The sequence below is a fragment of the Condylostylus longicornis genome, unplaced genomic scaffold, assembly GCF_029603195.1.
Source record: "Condylostylus longicornis isolate FDR11 unplaced genomic scaffold, ASM2960319v2 ptg000107l, whole genome shotgun sequence".
In the NCBI taxonomy this organism is placed as follows: Eukaryota; Metazoa; Arthropoda; class Insecta; order Diptera; family Dolichopodidae; genus Condylostylus; species Condylostylus longicornis.
This window is the reverse complement of record NW_026578075.1, coordinates 3,954,075-3,975,001: the sequence shown is the minus strand read 5'-3', so window position 1 is coordinate 3,975,001 and position 20,927 is coordinate 3,954,075. Positions and strand designations below refer to the sequence as shown.

The 20,927-nt window shown below is 22.8% G+C and overlaps 1 protein-coding gene across 3 annotated transcripts in view; it reads left to right on the top strand.

Moving 5' to 3' along the window:
* The window catches only part of LOC129614276 (uncharacterized), a 39,671-nt gene that overhangs the window by 3,930 nt on the left and 14,814 nt on the right, over positions 1–20,927 (top strand). For all 3 annotated transcript variants that reach the window (XM_055528804.1, XM_055528805.1, XM_055528806.1), the window contains exon 2: positions 8,724–9,153. In XM_055528804.1, the coding sequence (XP_055384779.1) occupies positions 8,797–9,153 (357 nt within the window). In that variant the 5' untranslated portion in view covers positions 8,724–8,796. The remainder of the gene's footprint in view (positions 1–8,723; positions 9,154–20,927) is intronic.

Sequence of the window (20,927 nt, the reverse complement as noted above, 5' to 3'; positions counted from 1 at the left end):
ACTTGTTTTCTTAAGAAGAGAAGCAATTATATTCCATTAAATTCGATTTCATTCCATTTTATTGGATTATTTCGGTAGTACATTGTAAAAATTTATTTTGATATTGAACAGATAACTAAAAATTCTTATTATATAACTGTTGCGTTGCTATAACGTGCCATATTTACACTTACATACTTAAATTTTTTAAAATAAAAAAGTTTTGATTTACTGGGGTAGTTAGATAATTTTGTCGCTTAATAAATAATGGTACCCTGATCAAACTTTTACATACATATATTAAGTATAAATTATTTTATCAATTTATTATCTGCGGCAATATTTATGAGGATATTTAAAATAATTTGTGTTTTATAAGAAGAACAGAGTTTTTTTTTCTTCTTCTTAGGAGAAAAGATTTTGTATTTTGTTTTTGGCATAAGTACCAAACATTTAGTATTGAACTCTAAAAATGAGATAAAAGTTCGTTTGTCATGTTTTAGTATTTAAATACACGTGAAAGTCATAAAAGTTCTTTTTGACATTATAAATCTCGATGATACTATAAAATTGAAAATTTTTCTAATTTAATAAAAATAACCAGAGTGTTTAAATATTTTTATGGAATTATGATTAGTAACATTGAAAAAAAATTAAAAAATATTGTTTTGGAAAAATATCAATAGCAGACAAAAATCTAATGGTTATTTCAGAAAATTATGAGAAAAACTCAAAAATGATGTTGCAAATTTGAAATTAATTTGCTGTAATCAATTTGAAAGAGTCATTTCGCTGTAAAAATCATTGATTATAATTTTCATGAAAAAATAATGCCCAAATCCAAGTCGCATATTGTAATAAAATGATGTTTTGTTCATTATGTTGTATAGAGTGGTTGCTAATCCTTGATCTATTCCAAGACAGCCGGGTTGTATTCCTATATTTAATTACGTCACTATAATATATGATTCCATATTCAACATATTCTTTAGATTTTGTAGCTCCCTATTAAAAATAGAGTATTATTATAAGATGACAAGAACAAGAACTTTTTAAGAGTTGGCTGTTTTTTGACATGCAACATTCCTAGCGCGTATTTCACTTTTACTTGTATTGCATTTCAGCTATTCAATTTCAATATTTACTTATACAATATAAGTATTTATATATATACCTATTTGACTCTTTCATTTCAAAATCATGGAATTTTTAATTTGCTTAACTACGAACTAAATATTCAGAAAAAAATCAAAAGTTTATTCTTATGTTATTCATATGGTATGAATGTCTATATATACTCGTATATATATTAATTAATGTAGTTGCAACAACATGCTTAAGATATTTAAAATAGTGCCTTCTAATTCTGATTTTATAATAATTTAGAAAAAAAAAAAGAAAATTACCACCAAAAAATATGTGAAATTTCATTTTGTTGTAAATTAAATGTTACAATATTTGAATGTCCTATATTTTTTTTTGTATATATATATACTTATATTCAAAATGTTTATTTCATTATGTTGTCTGCCCTATTTTTGAGATGCCTATCATTAATGGCTTGTTTCTAATTTGATATAACCATATATATATATATATATATATATATATATTAGGTATTATTATTTTTTTTATATTTTTTTGTACAAGTACAATATATAAATATTCAGATATATATACTTATATGTACTGTATATTCTTATATATATAATAAAAGTATAAGTATTTTTAATACATTTATGCAATGCTGGAGTACTCTTCATATCTGAAAAATTTTTTAAGAACTGATTTCTTCTTTTTTGTTTTTAATGAAACATAACTACCGTGTATTCCACTTATATGTTTCATTTGAGCTATTCAATTTCAATTGAAGTTATATTTCCTTAAATATGTTATAACCCCTTAGTGTGTTCCAAAAATAAGTTGAAAAATGTAACTTTTTAGTAAGTATAATTTATTTTTTTTTGTCTATTTTTTGTTTTATTGATGCAATAGTTTGTAAATTTTTTCCAAATTTTACTTAGTACTTATATACGAGTATGAATATATGAACTTATGTTCTTATAGATGTTATGCATACGTAAAACTATAAATATAAGGTGTTTCTGTATTGTCAAAATTTTTCTTTTACTTATAGAAAAGTAAAGAAATGTGGAAATTTCTCAATAATTTTAAAAAGGTAGTTGAATCGAATTTTTTTAGAAAAGAAAATTATTTTCAAGTCAGGCTTTTACCATTAACAAACAAAACATGGTTCTCTCAATGCTTTGTATCCCTATGGATGGTACTTAAAGCTTAATTTAAATTTAGTACAGAATATTCGTAAAATAATATTTTATTTTCCATATCTAATCAAGGATCTTTAATACCTGTACTAGATTTGCAGCTGGAAGGAGGAGAATATTTTTGTTGTGCTGTTCTTTTGACAAGTTCGTTAACTACCGCTGTTTCAGGTTCTTCAACATAATTATTCATTAAGATTGTCCTGATTATTTCAGGGATAAAGCTATTAGGGGTAGGTCTTTTAGGTCGTCAATAGTTGTAATTCCTTGCCACTTATGTCGTAAGAGGCATTTGTCCTTCTTTGTTAGGATTGCTTGTTAAATTTTAATTTTCGTTTTCAATTTTTCTTTAATCTATTGTTCTGTCTAATATTAACAGGTTTAATCATGTTGAAAAATATAAATAAAAGAATAAATCATATATTACGAGATTCAAATCAAAAATTAAGTTGGATTCCAAAGTTTTTTTTGTTATAAAAATTTTATAAGTAAATGCAAATTATTTAGTGGCATTCACTTGTTTTTGATTTTAATAATTTTTAGTTATTTCAAAATTTTCCAACGAAACTTATTTTAGTTTCGTTGGAAATTTTAGAAATTTTCGTTTTTGCAATATAATTTTCTTGCGTTTTATTAGAATCGTCCTTTTTTTTTATTTTATTTCATTAGAATCGTTCTTTTACATTGGTCGTGAAACAAAATACAAAAGAAATTATTTTTTTTTATTAAAAAATATTTCTTAAATAATGTGGAAAATATTATTTTCTTTACTGTTAAAAGGGTTAATTTAAACAGATTTTAAAAAATTAATCAAATTAAATCAACAAAAATTAAGCAAAAAAATTATTTTAATTAATTAAAATTCTTTCCCTACTTAATTAAAATTTTTAATTAATTTTTTTTCTTGCAAAAGTTAAAATCTAGATGGTTAAGAAAATGGAATGAAATTGAAAGAAATTTCTTAAAAATTATAATTTTATTTTTTCTTTCTTTTATTAAATAAAAAAGCAAAAGGAAAACTGCGGATTTTAAGATTCATTAAATGCAAAACTATCTGATCCAGAAAAGTGATTTGATGCAATAAATGACAAGAATTTTATTTATTGCATATTAAGATTCTAATTCTATAAGAGCTCCTCACAAATATTGCCCGTTATCAACTAAAACACTTTAATTAAGTAATATGTATATATTTGTTAAATACAGACAAAATTTTTACGATTTTAATTCACATTTACGATATATCTTTACACTTATTTACGTGAGCAAATAATATCGCAGATATTGAATGTAGAAGCTTCACTTCTAAAAATTATTATGAACATTTAGTTCTTAATATAGTTAAGGCTAAATCATTTGCTAAATTAATAGACTCTTTTCATTATCATAATAGTTTTAAATAGTAAAATAAGTTGGTGTAATAGGGCCTAGATATGCTTATGTTATTGTTTATAATACTTACATTATTTTAAATGAATTTAGTTTCGCAGGAAATACTAGAGAATATCAGAAGAAGTTAATTTTTGTTTTTTTATTGAATAACAAAATAATTTATTTAAATTATTTAAACAACATTAAGTCAAATACACTTAATGTACTTATATGTAGAAGACTCTTTACTCTAATGAATATTAGAGTAAAGTTAATACAACTTTACAGTTATTAAGTGATACAAGTTTATGGTCTTTGGAATATGTTTTTTGAAATAATTTTAGACTAGGTATATATATATATATATTATTTTATATTAAGTCAACGAAAAAAATGGTTTTAATTCAGGAAAATATATATATATATATATATATATATATATATATGTGACCTTATATAGAGCAAAAAATTTTAAATCCTTATTAAACTAAGTATATATTTAAATAGAAAAACCTTTGTTAATCAGATTTTTGAAAGGCTTAATTGAAATATTTTTCTTTGAAATTTAAATTCCTGTTTTTTCTGTACTTGATACTTGATAATCAACCTTCAATCAACCTTAGTTGTAAATTTGAAAATATTTGTACATATATATATATATAAGTATACTAAAGTATTAAAAGACAATCAATAGAGGACATTAAACCAAATACATAAAAAATTTCAAATTACACTCAAAGGACCACTTGATTTTTAAAGAAAAAATCTTAAGCAATACTTATAAAAGTATAAAAATTTTTGTTTCACTTTTTTTTTTTTTTTAATAATATACTGTTAATAGTCCTTTTTTTTCTTGATAATCCACTTCGTTAGCCATTCTTATGGTTTATAAGAACTTCGACTTTATTTTTTTTTTTACTCATCCCATAACTTTTTTGTTTTTGTGTTTTTTTTTCTGCACTAACTATGTGCTCTTATAAAAATGATGTGAGCTTTAAGTTTTTATGAAAACCGCAGATTTTTAATACCTGTTCTTTTCTTTTATTGTCATTACCCATATTTATCTATATAGTTTTGCAAGTTTTTTTTTTTGTAAGAAGAAGAAAACAGAATAAAATAAACAAAGTTGTCATTAATGCGGTAAGTGTTATATTGCTTTGTTGCCATTAACGTTTATGAATTTAATAGCTTGTTTTTACCATGCTGCGCTATGCTTATATACATATACATTTTGTGTTTCAGGAGTTTTATTTTTTAAAAAGAAGGTTAATAATCTTACATATCTTTTTTTTTGCTGTTTTTGTTTTTTATTTGAATTAAGAAAAAAAATCTCTCTATACGCAAAATAAATGACTCATTTTTAGTTTATTTTTGCAAAAAAATAAAAAAAAATGTTAAAAATAATCATAAATATTATTTTTTTGTTTATTCCCATGTAAATTAAGATTGTTTTTATGATGTTATGTAATTCTTATGAATTTTTACTAAAGCGTAAAGGAGTTAAAAAATAGATGTGTCATTTATGTCGTCTATTCTGTTCAAGTTTCGATTTGAAAGAATATTCACTTTCGCGCATAATTTTAAAGTTGCACTAATTATGAGAACGTAATCAGTGAGTAGTCCTAGTGGTCGAATAACTTTGCATTCACTTGCTAACATAAGTAATTATTTTTGAATAATTATACATACATATAGTTAAGAACTAGAAACAAATTCTTGACATTCAAATTATATGGACAAATTCAAAATACTTATTTTAAATAGCATAAAAACTAAATATAATGACACTGCATTGACAAAAAAAATTTTTGTTTTTCTTACATTTCGGGATGCAAAATTGAGTTTCTTGCGTTGACATTTCTCTTTTCTTTTTTAACAGATAGTTTTTTTAAAACTCTTTTATTGCCATCCTCCTCAAAATTAAATCAGCCTTTTGACAATTTTCTAGAAAAATATTTAACAAAAATATTTAATAAAATTTACATTATATTAAGTATGTCAATTTAAATATTACCTGACGTGTATACTGATAATACTTATCGTCAAAATTTTACTAAAAGCATCCAGAATTTTTTGAATTTCCTTTCGTTTCGAAAATGCATTTTGTATCATTTGGAATGATAATTAAAATTTAACTATCTTAAGTTTGCGTTATTTTGACAATGCGGAATACCACCTATGTTGTTTTTTCTGTTGTTAATCTCAGAAAATTCGAATATTTTTTTTTATTGGAGTACAGCCTGCACTTATACCAATATTTTTCAAGACATCTGGTTAGTAAATGTCTACGAGGTGTCTTTTGTCAAAAATGGGCGAAATATTAAAAAATAGTTAATCAAGTTGACTAATGAATTAATGTCGAAGGGTAGACCTCAATAATATCTAAATTTTTGTTTTAAATTTTTTTTTAGCTTTAATGAATATATTGTATACACTTTAAGTAATATTTTAACATCATACTTAATTAAACAAACTTTTGAACAAAGAATTTCTTCGTTATATATCGCACTAATTTGCTAAACACTTAGTAATTGATACAACAATAAAAATAGTTAAATAAAAAGGATGTAAAAATTCTAGACACAATTGATTATCACATTAGCTCTAACTTATATTTACGTTGAAAATTAAAATTAAATGTTTAGTCAGCATTATTTTAGTTTTTTTTTTATTTCGTATATACTTAGTCTACTTTATTATGATATGGGTAGAAAATTTACGATTTTATTTTTAAAAAATCTTAGTGAATTCTTGTAAGATAAATTCTTTTTATTATTTGTAAGGAACTTATATTTATATATGTATGTATGTATACATATTATTCATTGAAATGATTGTCCTAGTTATCGCAATACTTTTTAAGCTCCCGTAAAATGATATAAAAATATTTAAGAAGCCTTTTTTCAATGTTATTTTATAAAGACGTCAATAATTTCGGGTACTTTAATATTTCACACACAGTTTTCTTGTGTTTAATACCGAAGCAATGTGGTCTGGATCGAATTATGATATTTAGTTCATTAATGAACTAAAAGATGATCTACATTTATATACAAATAATACATGCACTTGTGCTTGAAAATATGACAACGTGTACTAAAATATTACCCCTATCTAATTTTGAGCTAATACAAAGACAAAATATTCAGATAGCCCATCTTATGTATACCAAAAAATTAATAAAAACGTGTTATAATGGACTTTTTACCAACTTTCTACCCAATATTAATTAAATTTATAATTTTTGCAGTATATTTACTCAACTCAAGTTTTATTTATTTATTTAACTTTTTTTGTATATTTATACCTAAGACAAAAATTATATTTTTATTTATTTAGTACAAAAACAAAGAAAAAAAATAATCCAATTTTCTTAGCGTAATAACCTTATTTATTTTTTTTAATGATAATCTGGTTTAAGTCATGCAGGTACTGTTAACACATTATCCTTTTGAGAATCAAATAATATTTTTCTTTGATTTAATTGATTTTGTATTTTCGGATTTTATTGCAAAAATTTTTATTTTAAAATTAAAGTATACATAAAATATTCAGAAAGAAAAAATGTTTCAAGTTAGTATATATACTTACCTCCCCAGGTTAAATTATCGATATACAACAAATTATTATAAAGAAAATTTAACCCGTTATAAACTCCATTTTTTCTTTATAATTTATTTAAATTTCTATGGTATAAAAATTCCCAAAATCGAAATATATTTTATATGTGTTTAATTCTTGTTAGTGTTGCTGTGCAGCAAATTGTGGTTAGTGTATACAGAAAATTTTATTGTATTGATTGCTTATTTAAAAATTTATTCCTTTCCTGTTATTAGAAGAAAAATGAGAAGTCTGAAAATCAATTTCAAGAAAAAGATTTAGTAACTTCTTAAATTATGAAAAAATTGTCTATAATCATTCGAGTCTATGTGGAAATTAAGTTAAAGTTAAAATGGAAGAAATATTGCCGAATCTTAGAACCATTATCGAAATTGATGTAAAAATAAAATTTCAATGTTTTTCTTTTTCAAATTTGTGTTTAAATTTAAATACTAGAGTATAATTTTTGCAAGAAAATGTACTTAATTTTTACGATCACATACGTGTGACTGTTTAAAAGAACTAAGTCGTTCAGAGGGAATTAAAGTTCATTTTTCACCTTACTTATTGTAACTTAATAATAAGAAAATTTGTTTAAATTCTCCGAATTCCCCGAATTAATCCGAAATAGTTGAGAATAGTTATTGTTGAGTACTTAAATGAATTCTCTGTTTTTTCCTCTATAAATCTAAAGGCGTAAAAAGTAATCAATTAAATAAAATTAAGAAAATTCGAAATTTGTATTTTAATTTTAAGTAAATTTGACATTTTAAATAAAATACTCATTGGAATATGTGTAAATAAATACTCTGCTCAACAAAATTTTTTTATTTGCACGCTTGTTTAGTTGGAACGGAAATATAGTCGATCCGTTCGGAAAAACGTTTGACTTTTTTCGATTTCTGAAAAAGGGAGTGTGAAATGAAGTATATAAATAGGTGACAACACTGAAAATAATATCAATTGCAAATATTAAATTGCAAATATTAAGTACAATAGGTTAAAAGGGTTAATTTGAGAAGTGAAAATGAGCGTTCAAAAATTTATTTTTTAAAGGTTAAAAACAGGAATTTTATTCCGAAAAATTAATAAATGTGGTATATTGACTTGAATTTTAATTAGGTTGTATAAGTATTAAATAGTTAAATAACAAACATTTTTATAAACGTGGGTATGTATTTACTTACTGTTTGTAATAGTTGGTTACATAAGTACACCAACATGTACATACACAATAAAAGTTTATAGAAAACTTTTGATGCTTTTGTTTTTTTGTTGTTTATTTTTTTTTTTTAATTTAAGAATCTCCTTTCATTTGAAAAAACAAACTTGAACAAAAATTGATAAAATTCGTGATTGTTTTATTTTTAACCTTTTTAAGTAGAATAACGTCTTTTTATTCCCCATAGATTGTAAAAAACAAAAAAAAAAAGAAAAAGTAATCTAACATTGTATTTTTATTTCTTTTTTTCTCTCTTTCTCTCTTTTCAGTTTGTGTATAATAAATTTTAAAATTAGCAAATAAGGAATTTGGAAGGAAAAAAAGGATCAAATTAATTGTAAAATGGCTGTTAGCAACATTGTATGTGAATGGTTGCGTGCTTTAGGGCTAGGTCAATATGCCGAGAGTTTCTTGGATAATGGATATGATGATTTGGAAATATGTAAACAAGTAGGAGATCCAGATTTAGATGCAATTGGTGTTGTCAATCCTCAGCATCGTCACACATTATTAAAAAGTATAAGACAATTAAGGGAGAAAGGTGCTGCTAGTGTATATTTTATGTTAAGTGATCCAAGTTCATTATCAGAAAGTATGGAAATTTTATGTGAACCATCGGTTAGTGAAATTGAATTAATATTAAGACAGCAATTAGAAGTTGATGGAATTCAATTGACAGCACATCCATATTCAACGCCGGTAATTTATATATTTTTTTTTAATATTATTATTTTTTATTTACTACATATATACATATATTTGGTTCAAATATTTTTTATATTATAAATATTTTACAGGGTCCATTTTTAGTTATTGTACATGTCAAAACTTATGGAATCTGAATTTTGTTAGCCATAAGATTATTAGAAAAGTTGCAGTTTAAAATAATTCAACCATAAAAAAATTTCAAGTTTGAAAATTCTTATCAACCTTTGTACACATTTTTAGAACAATCATTAAATAATTTTCTAAAATAATCTCAGATTTTCTTGGAATACTACTCTCAAATAATGTGTAGAAACTGCATCACATTCTTAATTCAAACATTTGATCGCCCGATATACAGAGTTTGTATCCTAAAGTATTCCGAAAAATATAATTGTGTAAATTCGGTTTGTAGTATTGTAAAGTTAACATATTATTTACATATGCAAAGTAAAAAAATTTCAACTTTTATAATTATTGTATGTTTATATATATGATCCTCCTAAGTCGTAGAATATCAATAATGCCGAAAATAACTTTATTATGGTGAAAACTTAAAAACTCGCAAACCTAAGAAGGCGTAAATATTCTTGAGTTACAGATTTTTTCAGTTTGTCATAAATTAATTCGCATTTTACATTCAAACTTCATAAATATTTATCAATATTTTTACTCATAAAACAATAAAAATTAATAAAGTCATAAGATTAAAAACACCATTTTGAATAAATGCATTAAATTGGTTCATTTGCTATAACCAACTCTAATTATTTAAAATTAAAATAACTACAATCGAAAAAGAAAATAGACCGAATGTAGGTCTTAGTTTATTATTAAAATATTGCAACATTATATTCAAATGGGGTAAAATTTAACCATGATATGAGGGTTTACAGATGAAAAAAATTCTTTACTTGGATTACTTAACTAGAGTTAAATTAAAGTACGCAAAATTATACGCGTACTTATATACGTTGACATTTTACGCAATACAAAAATATAATATTTTTTAGTATACATATATCTATAACTTTGGACCTAAATGATAGATTTTAGGATATCAATGTGTGCGTGCAATTACATTTAATTATTCTCTTATTTCATTCCGGTATAAAGGTACTAAATTTATTACTTATTATCACATTACCAATATTTTAAAGGACTAAGTAATATGATTTTATTTGAAAACTTTTGAATTATGTTCACAAAAACCGCAGATCATTACGAAAACAACAATTAAAATAACTGTCATTTCTTTGAACGCATTTAATATAAGTACAAGTTTTTATGTTGCGATTTGTAAAATGCCATTTCGTGTCTTTTTAAAATTATTTGAAAAAAAAAAAAAAATGTTTTTATTTTGTCAAAAAAAGGAAGAATTTTCTTTAAGAAATTGTGCTAAATTTTATTATTCAACGAATTATTTTTAGGATTTTTATTGCTTGTTTTTTTTTTTTCTATTTTGCTTTTCATTTTCTATACTGCTCCTTTTGTAATGTTATCCTATAAAAGCTTTCTTTAACAATAGAATTCTTATTAAAATTGTGTTTATGTACATAATATGTATGTAAATATGGTTGTCTGTATTATATGGAATATTTTAATATATGTACGTATATGTGGGAGATGTAATCATAAAACAATACTGTACTTGTATAAGAAACCTAAGTAACGTATCAATAGATAAAACATTGTTAAAATAATCCTTTATGTATGTATATATGTGTATATTTATGTACACATGTACTTACCTAAATACAATTTATGTGTTTATATTGGTTTTCGTTTTTTATTTAAGTTTTGCACTAATAATTTTATTCAATTCAATTCGAATTGATTTTATTTTTATACAATTGTTTTAGTCAATTAAAATGAATATTTTTATTGAATAAATCAACCATTAAATTTTATGTATATGTATGTATATGGATGTATACAATCTGATTCGTATATATATGTGTATAAGCAATTCGCATAAAAGTAAAACTTCTTTACTACAGTAAATCAAATTTCGACGATCGAATCATTTACAAATCGAATTGTCTAATCAAAACTAAGGCGATCGAGTCTTTTACAAGGAGTAATAAAATTTAAGCAAGAATTTTTTTATTTTTCTTAATTTCATAATATATAAAATCAAAGTTTATTAAAAAATATATGTAACCTACATAAATATTTTAGTTTAAGCATAATTTTTTCGGATTCGAAATTTTATTTACAGTCACGTCTCACTTAAAAGCAAAAGCCTATTTGTAACTGAATTCGATTTTAAGAAAAACCCATATATAAGTAGTAAGAAGCTTAAAATTTTATTATGTTCTTATAAGCGGATTGTACTGTATCTCTAATATAATATATAGAAAATGAATATGGTACAATGTATATATTTATAATAGATTTATTGTCGAATATGTTATAAATAATTTTATATTGAATACTATATAGATATGAAAATAAAATTCCATTTTTAATAGTATGACCTATATTTTTCGATAATCTTTCTTCAAAAAAAAAAAACAAGAATTATAATAATAAAAATAATAAAAGAAAACAAGAGAAAAAATCTTAAAATTCATAAAATGCAAAAAATTTTTTTGTTTTTTCTTTTTTATATAACAAGGACTTTATCTATATCTAAAATATATCGCCTTTTTTTTTTCTCTTTCCTTATTCCTTTTATTATAATCCTAAGTGATTAAACCGTTTACAATTTTTATGTAGATTTTCTAATTATGTAGCACGTTCTTAAGGTAAATTTTTATATATATACCTATTATATATATGTATATATATATGATATATTAAAACACACGTATATATATATATATATTTGTACCGAAAATTACAAAATGACCTATAAAAAAAATATATAACTCACAAATTTAAAAAAAAAAAATTCCGTTATCTTGAAACTTTTTAACAGAAGAATCTTCCCCATTTTCTTTTTAGCACTTTTTCATTCTTTTACAAAATTTTTTATATTCACATACATATATATTAAAATATAATATGTATATATGTATATATAAACACTTTATGTTTCTAACTCGATATGCTACAATCCATATTATCATCCTGTGAAAATTACGTGATATTTCATTTCATAGCTCTTTTTCATATAGTTTATAAGAATGAATATATATAAACATTATACTTATATATTAAATATGTATAAGAATGAAAATTTCAAGATATGAAGTATATGATATGAAATGACATTAAGATGTAAATAACTATGTTTAATGTATATATATATATATATATATTCACGTGTAAATATATTTTACATAATAATATATGACATAAAAAAAAAAGGTTTTTTTTTTTTTTTTTTTAATTTTTCGTGAGATAATTTTAGTCGTGCATCTTCATACTTATATAAAATAATTAAAAAGTCGTAACGCCAACATTCTAAATTTATCAAAATAAGAAATTTTTTCTTGTAAGAATTTTTTGTTCTTTTCTTTATTTTTTTTTTCCTTGATCAAAAATAAGAATACTACTTTAGGTAGGTCATAATTTCTGGTTATCAATGTAGGTACATAATATGTAATATATATGTAATATTATATTATAAGTATATGTATACAATGGAGAAGAAAAAAATTCAATATCTTTTCTGTTCTCTTATCAGATTTTCTTATAATATTCACAACGAAAAGAAAGTAAAAATATCTAAACAAATATATGCCATCTTCCATATTCTTCTGAGATGAACAAATTTCTTTTCATTTTATTTATTTTCACTTGTATAACATTTATGATATATCAAATATATATAAGTATATATATATACATATATGCAAAATATTACATATACATTTATGAATATTATTTCTTTAAGCAAGTAATAAATATAGATAGTAAATTTTTATAAAAAAAAAAAAAAAAAGATTTAAAAAATTTTTTTCTTGTGATTCAAAGTTGATCATACAAGTAAAAATTTTTATTTTTTTTTTACTTCTTACTATAAATTACTTTCTTTTATTTTTTTTTTCTTTATTTTATTTTCTTTACTTTTCTTTTTTTCATTACACAATACCATAATATAAGTAAGTATTGCATTTCTAAGTGTTAAATGTTAGGGTAATTTTGAATCAAATAAGTAAGCAATAAAAATTTTGGTTTCGGTTTTAAATATATTGCGGATGTTATTTATTAAAAGATTATACAAGAATTCAATAGTTTTTTTTTATGTTTTTTTTTTTCATTAAAATTCTACAATATTAACAATATTTTTTATGTTTTCTTGTTTTTCGTTTTCAATCATTCATTTAATCGTTATTAAATCTAAAAAAATAAGTTCAAGAATAATTTTAAATTAAACCCGTGATCACACAGGAAATATCATAGTATTTTACATATTACGTCGAAATAAGTAATACGAATTTTCAAATTATTTTCTTTTATAAGTGTAGATCGGTTTTTGGCATTTCAAATGAGCTTTCATGAATTTTCTGTCAAAAAATTTTTAACTTGTATATTTAAATGGAAACTACCAAAGAACACCTACTGTACGTCCAACTTTTAAAATTTCACAAGACGTATAAAAATTTTTTCTTCTTTTTTTTTTGTTATTTTTTTGATTGTTACTTATCTCTTCTCAAAAAAAAAATATTTAAGTATATACCTATATTATTTTGATTTAAAGGCTACATGTTATAAACTTTTTATATTTTTTAAAAAATGACAGTTATACGAGCGTATCAATTTCGGTATACGTACAACATTTTGTAATACGACACCATTTAGATTGGGCACTAAAATTTAATATATTTTAAAAACTAGATTAAATATGGAAAATTTCATTGGAATTCAATATAATAAAAACATTAGATTAATTGATGTGAGAAATAAATATCGTTCGTTTGCTGCAGCAGTGACATAACTCAAAAAATTTAATTTCTGAGGTATTTATACAGGTATAAGCACAACCTCTCTATAACAAAAACAACATTTCTCTAGAACCCCGAAACTTTAAAATTCGCTTTTTTCAAATGCGCAAATTTTGAGAAGTCAGTTTTGCACCAAACAAGCGATATATGCTTATGTTGTATAGGCTAGCGACAATGGGCTTATTTTATTGTCATAGAAATTATGCATTTTCATTGTAAAAAATATAAATACGATATTTTATGTTTGCTTATACCAAACCATTGTTAGCTCCGGTGTCACCTCACAGTAAAATATATGAAATTACGTATTGTGATAAGAACATTTTTTTCTTAAATAAATTTCCTTTCAATTATGAACATTTATTTTATTATGTATCTATATACTTACATCATTCAACACATGCATGTTTATCAAAAATGATTATAATAATACATACATACATATCTATATGTACGTACATTGCTTCAAGTAAAAAATTAAAAAGTACACACAGTACAAAATTTTCATTTTCAGATTCAATTCAATTCAATTTTCATATTTCACTCAGTGGCAATTTTAAATTAATTTTATGACTTGTTCTTCACATTGATTCTAATTTAAATAAATATATGTACATATACATATGTAATGTATGTATTTTTTTTTTTTCGAAAATATTTTTGGCATATTTGAATTGAAAATGAAAACGAAAACGGGCTAGTATGTTAAATGTGTAGTTTTAAGAGTTTAAGCTACATCAATTGTAAAATATCAATTTAAAATATGTACCTATCCACCTACATGCGACAGGTATATAAAAGCAATATATTATGTATAGGTACATATCTATCAATGTACATTTATATATGTATATACATACATATACCTACATACATTAAATATCTATATGTGAAAAATTTGTTTTCAAAATAGTTTAAGTTTTTTAAGTTTTTTAATTTTAAAATTATTTCTGTTTGAAATTTAAGAACAATTTATAGATTTTCTTCTTTAAAATATTATAAAAATATTTAAAACTAAAATAAAATTTCATGATTTCGTTATCATAATAAAACTTTTGTCCTATTTGTCCTATATAAACAAATAAAAAAAAACAACAAAGACTGCCGGTTTCAAAATAGCACATTTGTCTTTTAACAATTGAACAATACCCTTTAGGTAGAATGAATATGATCAATTGAAATAATTCTGTTATTGCCATTTTATTTGCTTATATGTAGAAGGAACTTTACAGTAATAATTTTCGAAAATTTTTTATACTAATATACACAAAAATTCGGATTTATAGTTATTTAAATTTAAATTTTATGGCTATTTAATTTTGTTAAGTTATAAAGGACTATATTTTCCGGTATAAAATGGCAATTACTGTTATACAGTTATTTGCATAAAAGTTCGTCAGAGCTTACAGTATTAAATGACGAAAACTATAGTTTTTTGCTAAGTTTGTGGGTTAGTAGCTCGTTACAAAGAAATTTAAGTAAATTAACAATAAATTTTATAAAATATTAAAATTTTAGACATATCTGATTTATCGTGTAGGTAGGAGCAACATTACTGTTAAAATTTGCCAAAAACAGATTTAATATGTATGATTAATTTAAAGAGTTCACTTGACAACGTGATATTTGCTTACAGTTTCTTATTACAAAAAAGAAGTTATTTTTGGCCTGATCAAAAAGAAATTTTATTTACTTACATAGTAGGTACTCGTATATACCTCCACATGTTATTTTTTTTTAATTTTTGAACTTGATGAAATAAATGTTTAAATATAAAATAAAACATGTATGCATATGTTTAAAATTTATTTGTTAAACAAATAAAAGAAAGGCATTTTGCAATATTGAGCAAATTAAAAGAATTGCAGATTGCATTATTATATAAGAGCATACGAAATTGATGAAACCATTTATTTAAAATGTAGCTCAAACTGAATAAAAATGTTGCTTATATTGGTCAATCAATTATATTATTCTTACATGCATTCATGTGTTTGAATATCTACATGTATACGCATATACATTTATTTACAGTTACATTTTCAGTTTATGTAGAAAGAAATGAAATACATTTTGTATAATGATAAAATTTCAATTAAAATTTTGAAAATTTTTTTTTTTTTATGTCCTTTTACAATATAAGACTAATGTACATAATTTATGTATTATGTACAACATAACATATATTGTGCATACACACATATATTGAGATGTATGGACCAAAGTGTTATAAATGCCTTTTGAGTTAATGTGTATCTCTGTTCTTTTTTAATTAAAAAATTAACATGAGAAATGAAAATTTACATGCTTTACATTTTTGTAATGAAAATTATGTGATATTCCAATGGGATTGTAAATTATAGGTTTATGTTAGAGGTAAAGTTTATACTTTGATAATAATTTTGACGTAACCACTCACCAAATTACATTAAATACATTAGATATTTTTACTTACTTACACACACTTAAATAATTTGTATTTTTATTATTATTTTTTTTTTGTGTTTTTTATTATTACAAATTCATGAAAAACAAATTGCAAAATTTTTTTTTTATTTTAAATATAAAATGTATTCAATAATATAATTTTTTAAGAATACAAATTTTTTCTTAAAAGAATTTAAAATGCTTTAAGAAATAAGTGATAAAAGTGAAAGTTTTTTGATTAGAATCGAAATTGAAAACAAAATGTGCTAAACGTACTTTTCTAAAACGTCACAAATCTGACAATCGTTTCAATCACGTCAATCACTTTCATTTGCAAATCGCAGCCATGTGCAAATAAAAAAACTCTTGCCACCTGATGTTTTACAATTTATAAATATCTTAAATCTCTTTTTTCTTACGTATTTCCTTTTCTACATCAAAATCAGTCATTTTTAACAATTAGTTTTTTTTGATGTAGTAATACCTGAATAAATTCAAAAAAGAATCATTAAATGACAGTTACCAAACTGGAATTTATGACGAAATAAAAAAAAATGTTTTTCAATATTTCAAAAACTAATAACGATATTCGTTTTCCACAACTGGTGAAACCTGGGCACAAATAAAATTACTGGCAAATAATAGAGTACAGTGCGGAGGCTATTTTGTAAACATGTGTCCAATTACATTTTGCATATATTCTGAAAATTGGCTGCACTGACTCGAGCTATTGCCTTAAAACTCGGGCTACTGCCTTAAAATTGCAAGAGCTAATTTTAAATATTTGAAAGAATAATAAAGTTAGATTCGCGTGTCCAACTTATAGGTCATACATATCCGCTTGAAGTTTTTATGTATTAGTTTGATAGTAACGAGTAACTTTACCGCCATATAACCATGAAAACAAATTTCAAAATATTTTAGAAACATTTTTATATTCTCAACACCGTTGTTATATTCTCAAGGTTCATATTTTTATTTTGGAAAAATCCACGGCAGGCTATAATTCAATCGGTTGCGATCGAGTGAAACAGCTCTACTTATTAAATTTCTACTTTGTAAACGGAGTTGTATAATTAATTTTTACGTACTCGTATACCAATAAATTAATTGCTTAACTTCAAAAAAATATCACAATTGTCAAAATTGTTAATTTTATAAAAGTTCTTAATATAAAATTCGCTTACATGTATGCACACACTTGTATGAAATAAAATTGAAAAAAAAAAAGCATTTTTCTGAGAAAAAATTTAAGTAAAATTAAGTAATATGTAAAAATTTGCAAGGGAGCAAAAGAATTTGTACAATAACAATAATTTTAGGACATAACCTTCGAACGTGACCAGGATATTAATAATTTTTATCAACATTTAGCATTTAATTTTCTTGACTGTGTAAAAAAAAAAAAAAATTTACTTTTTTTGAAACTTTATTGACTTTTCCCTTTCCACAATTTTTCGTTTTTTTTTTTTTTGTTCTTTTGCTAATTAAGTATCTCGTTAATGAATTTTTCAGTTTTTTTTTCCTCTATCGGTAGAAAAATGCCAGCTGTAATATTTTTCCACAGTAAAAATCTCTTGAAAGCTTAAAAGAATTTTTTTTTAAGCATAAAGCATTTATAAAATGTTTTAAATAATTAATATAAAAGTTTTTTGTAAGTTTTAATTTAAAAGAAACTTTGAATTTTCAGTTTTTCTTTTTCTCAACGAATTAAAAAAATTAGTTTTTTTTTTTTCCACAGAGTTTTGAATTTTAGATAAATTTTATTTATTAGCTTTCGTAAATGGCGACAACTAAAAAATATTAATTTTAAATTACTTTGTAGAAATTAATTTTTTCTTAATAATTATTAAATATTAAACATTAGTTTTAATAATGTTTTTAAATTGAATGATTTATGAAAAGTTCATTTTGAATGCTATTTTGAAATTTATTTTTTATGAACTGATTCTTAATTCTTTTAATAGTGAAAAATCTAGTATACTAGTCGTAATTATATGAACTTCGAAATTATATCTAAAATAAAATTTAAATTTTATAAAATCAAGTAAAAATTATTGAATTGTTTAAAAATATTGGATATTGAAGAATTACTCGAATATGTTACAAATCAGTAAAACTAAAATAATTCAGTTTTTGCAAATTTGTAAGTATGTGTGAAAAGATTTTTCAAAATTAATTTGGAACTTCTGGGTTTAATTACCTATATTGTATTTGTATGTGATGTATGCGAGAAGTAATTCTACAACACCCCCAACTACTATAATATTTCACTTAATACACTTTCTTTTTTTACACTAATTACTAACTTAACGAGTTTCTTTCCTCATTGAACTTCTTTAAAATAATTATACTTGTTATTAGAAATTACTTTACTATAATGTAAGCATATATTTTCATTAATTCACAAAAGGTTACCCTTTTCTTCAAAGCAAATTCTTTGCAAAGAAATAACACCAATGACAAAATGTGAATTTTAATTTGACCTCAAATAACGGGGCAAAAACTATGAGCATAATGTTAAAAAAGTGCGTGTTTGTCATTGATTAAAAGATTTAAGAAATTAAAACTTACTGTTAAGATAATAAATTCCATTGATGATATGCCGTTTTTATTGTAAATCCTTAAAGATGCCTTTACGTTTGAATATAAAAAAAAAAAATAAAAATTTAATTTAAATAAATACGAGTAATCAAAGCTAAATCTTACGGATGATGCAAATAAAATGATTACCTTGAAAAAAAATCCACTTTCCACTTTTGAGCTCCACTATAGGTTTTTGAAAAATATCTAGAAAATAATAATATTTAAATATTAATTATTAACATAAAATTTAATAGTTGTTGTTTAATAAATTCCTAGTTCAAATTTATTTATGAAAATTTAATTTTAACAAAACTAAAATAACTTTACCTTCAGAAATATAACATACAACTACTATACACTTTTATAGAACCAAAAAATATGTATATATACATATTAAACATCAATATTGTCTTTATTCTTTAAAGGGAAAAAATATTTAAATGAATAATTTTGTTTTAAAATAAAAACTTTCTTCAAAGATAAAACTTTTTAATTGCAAAACCACTCTGATTTGATGATGCAAACGCATTTCTATATTACGATTTTATTATGTATTTAAATGTGCATGTATTTTTTAATTAAATAATTTGCATTTTATAATTTTTTTTTTTTATTATATGCATTTGCATTGAACTGCAATATAAATTACAATTAAATATAAAAATATTTCTTAAATATCCCTTAGATATTTTTATTGTATAAAAAATCGTTTATTTTTTTTTTTATGAAATCATCAAATTGTAATTTCAATCGTTCAAAAGTTTTAAAACGATTACAAAAAAGAAAACTTAATATAAATAATTAAATTTTCAGTAAAACACTTTACGTTGGGCGATTTATTTGCTACAGTATGTGCATAAATATGTACATATATATATACATATATAAGTTGGGGGAAAAATATAACAGAACATTTGTAATTTTGAATTAAGAGATCAATCGTTGCCATTTTTTACTTTTAAGTATGTTTTTATATGCAAATATTGGCTCCGATTAGTTTTTGATCACTCATTCGAATGGTTCAAGTTACAATCATTTTCTTGCATTTTTTTAACCTAACATCACTAATTTCACATTCCGTACTGTTTTTCGGACATGTATGCAATTAATGCCGTGAAATTAATGTGGCAATAAAGAATTTCACTTATACAATTGTCCAATTATCAAAGATCCAAAAATAGTAATAATTACTCACCGAATGCATTCTTAAATAAAAGTTTGTTTAATAAATTTGAAACGTTGTATCGGTTTCTCTAAGATCAAATAGCAAACTAAAATAATTTTATTTGACGTTGACGTCTGTCTCTCAAGATTCACATTCTCTTTTAAGTCTTTTAATAATATACTTGCCTTTTTGTTAAGAAATATTAAATATTTCTTATGGATATATTTTTAATTCAAGCAGTCTTTAATCATCTAGAACATTTTTGAAATTAAGAATTTTTTATTTTTTGAAATTGAGAATTTTTGTATCAGCTATTAATTTTTTTATCATTATACAAAACTATGTAACGGGATTCAATGCTCCGACATTAAAACATTATGTAGTCTTTTTTATGTGTCTGTCCGTCTCATTGATACCTTAAAAACCAATTGAAACAAGTCAAAAACAAATTTTCACCAATAGTTTATTTTAGTAAATGCATGATTTCTATATAATCTAAATTCGATAGAGTTAATGGTTTGAGCTGCTGTTATTAATAATTGAAGTAAAAAACAATTACAAAAATTTTGATTTTATGAAAATGTGCAACTTCTTTTTTAATTTTCATAAACAACTTTTTACAAAATTTTTACACATTTTGTCATATTTTTGAAAATATTCAAGATTCACTGGTCCAATTTAGCAAAAAGTCATTT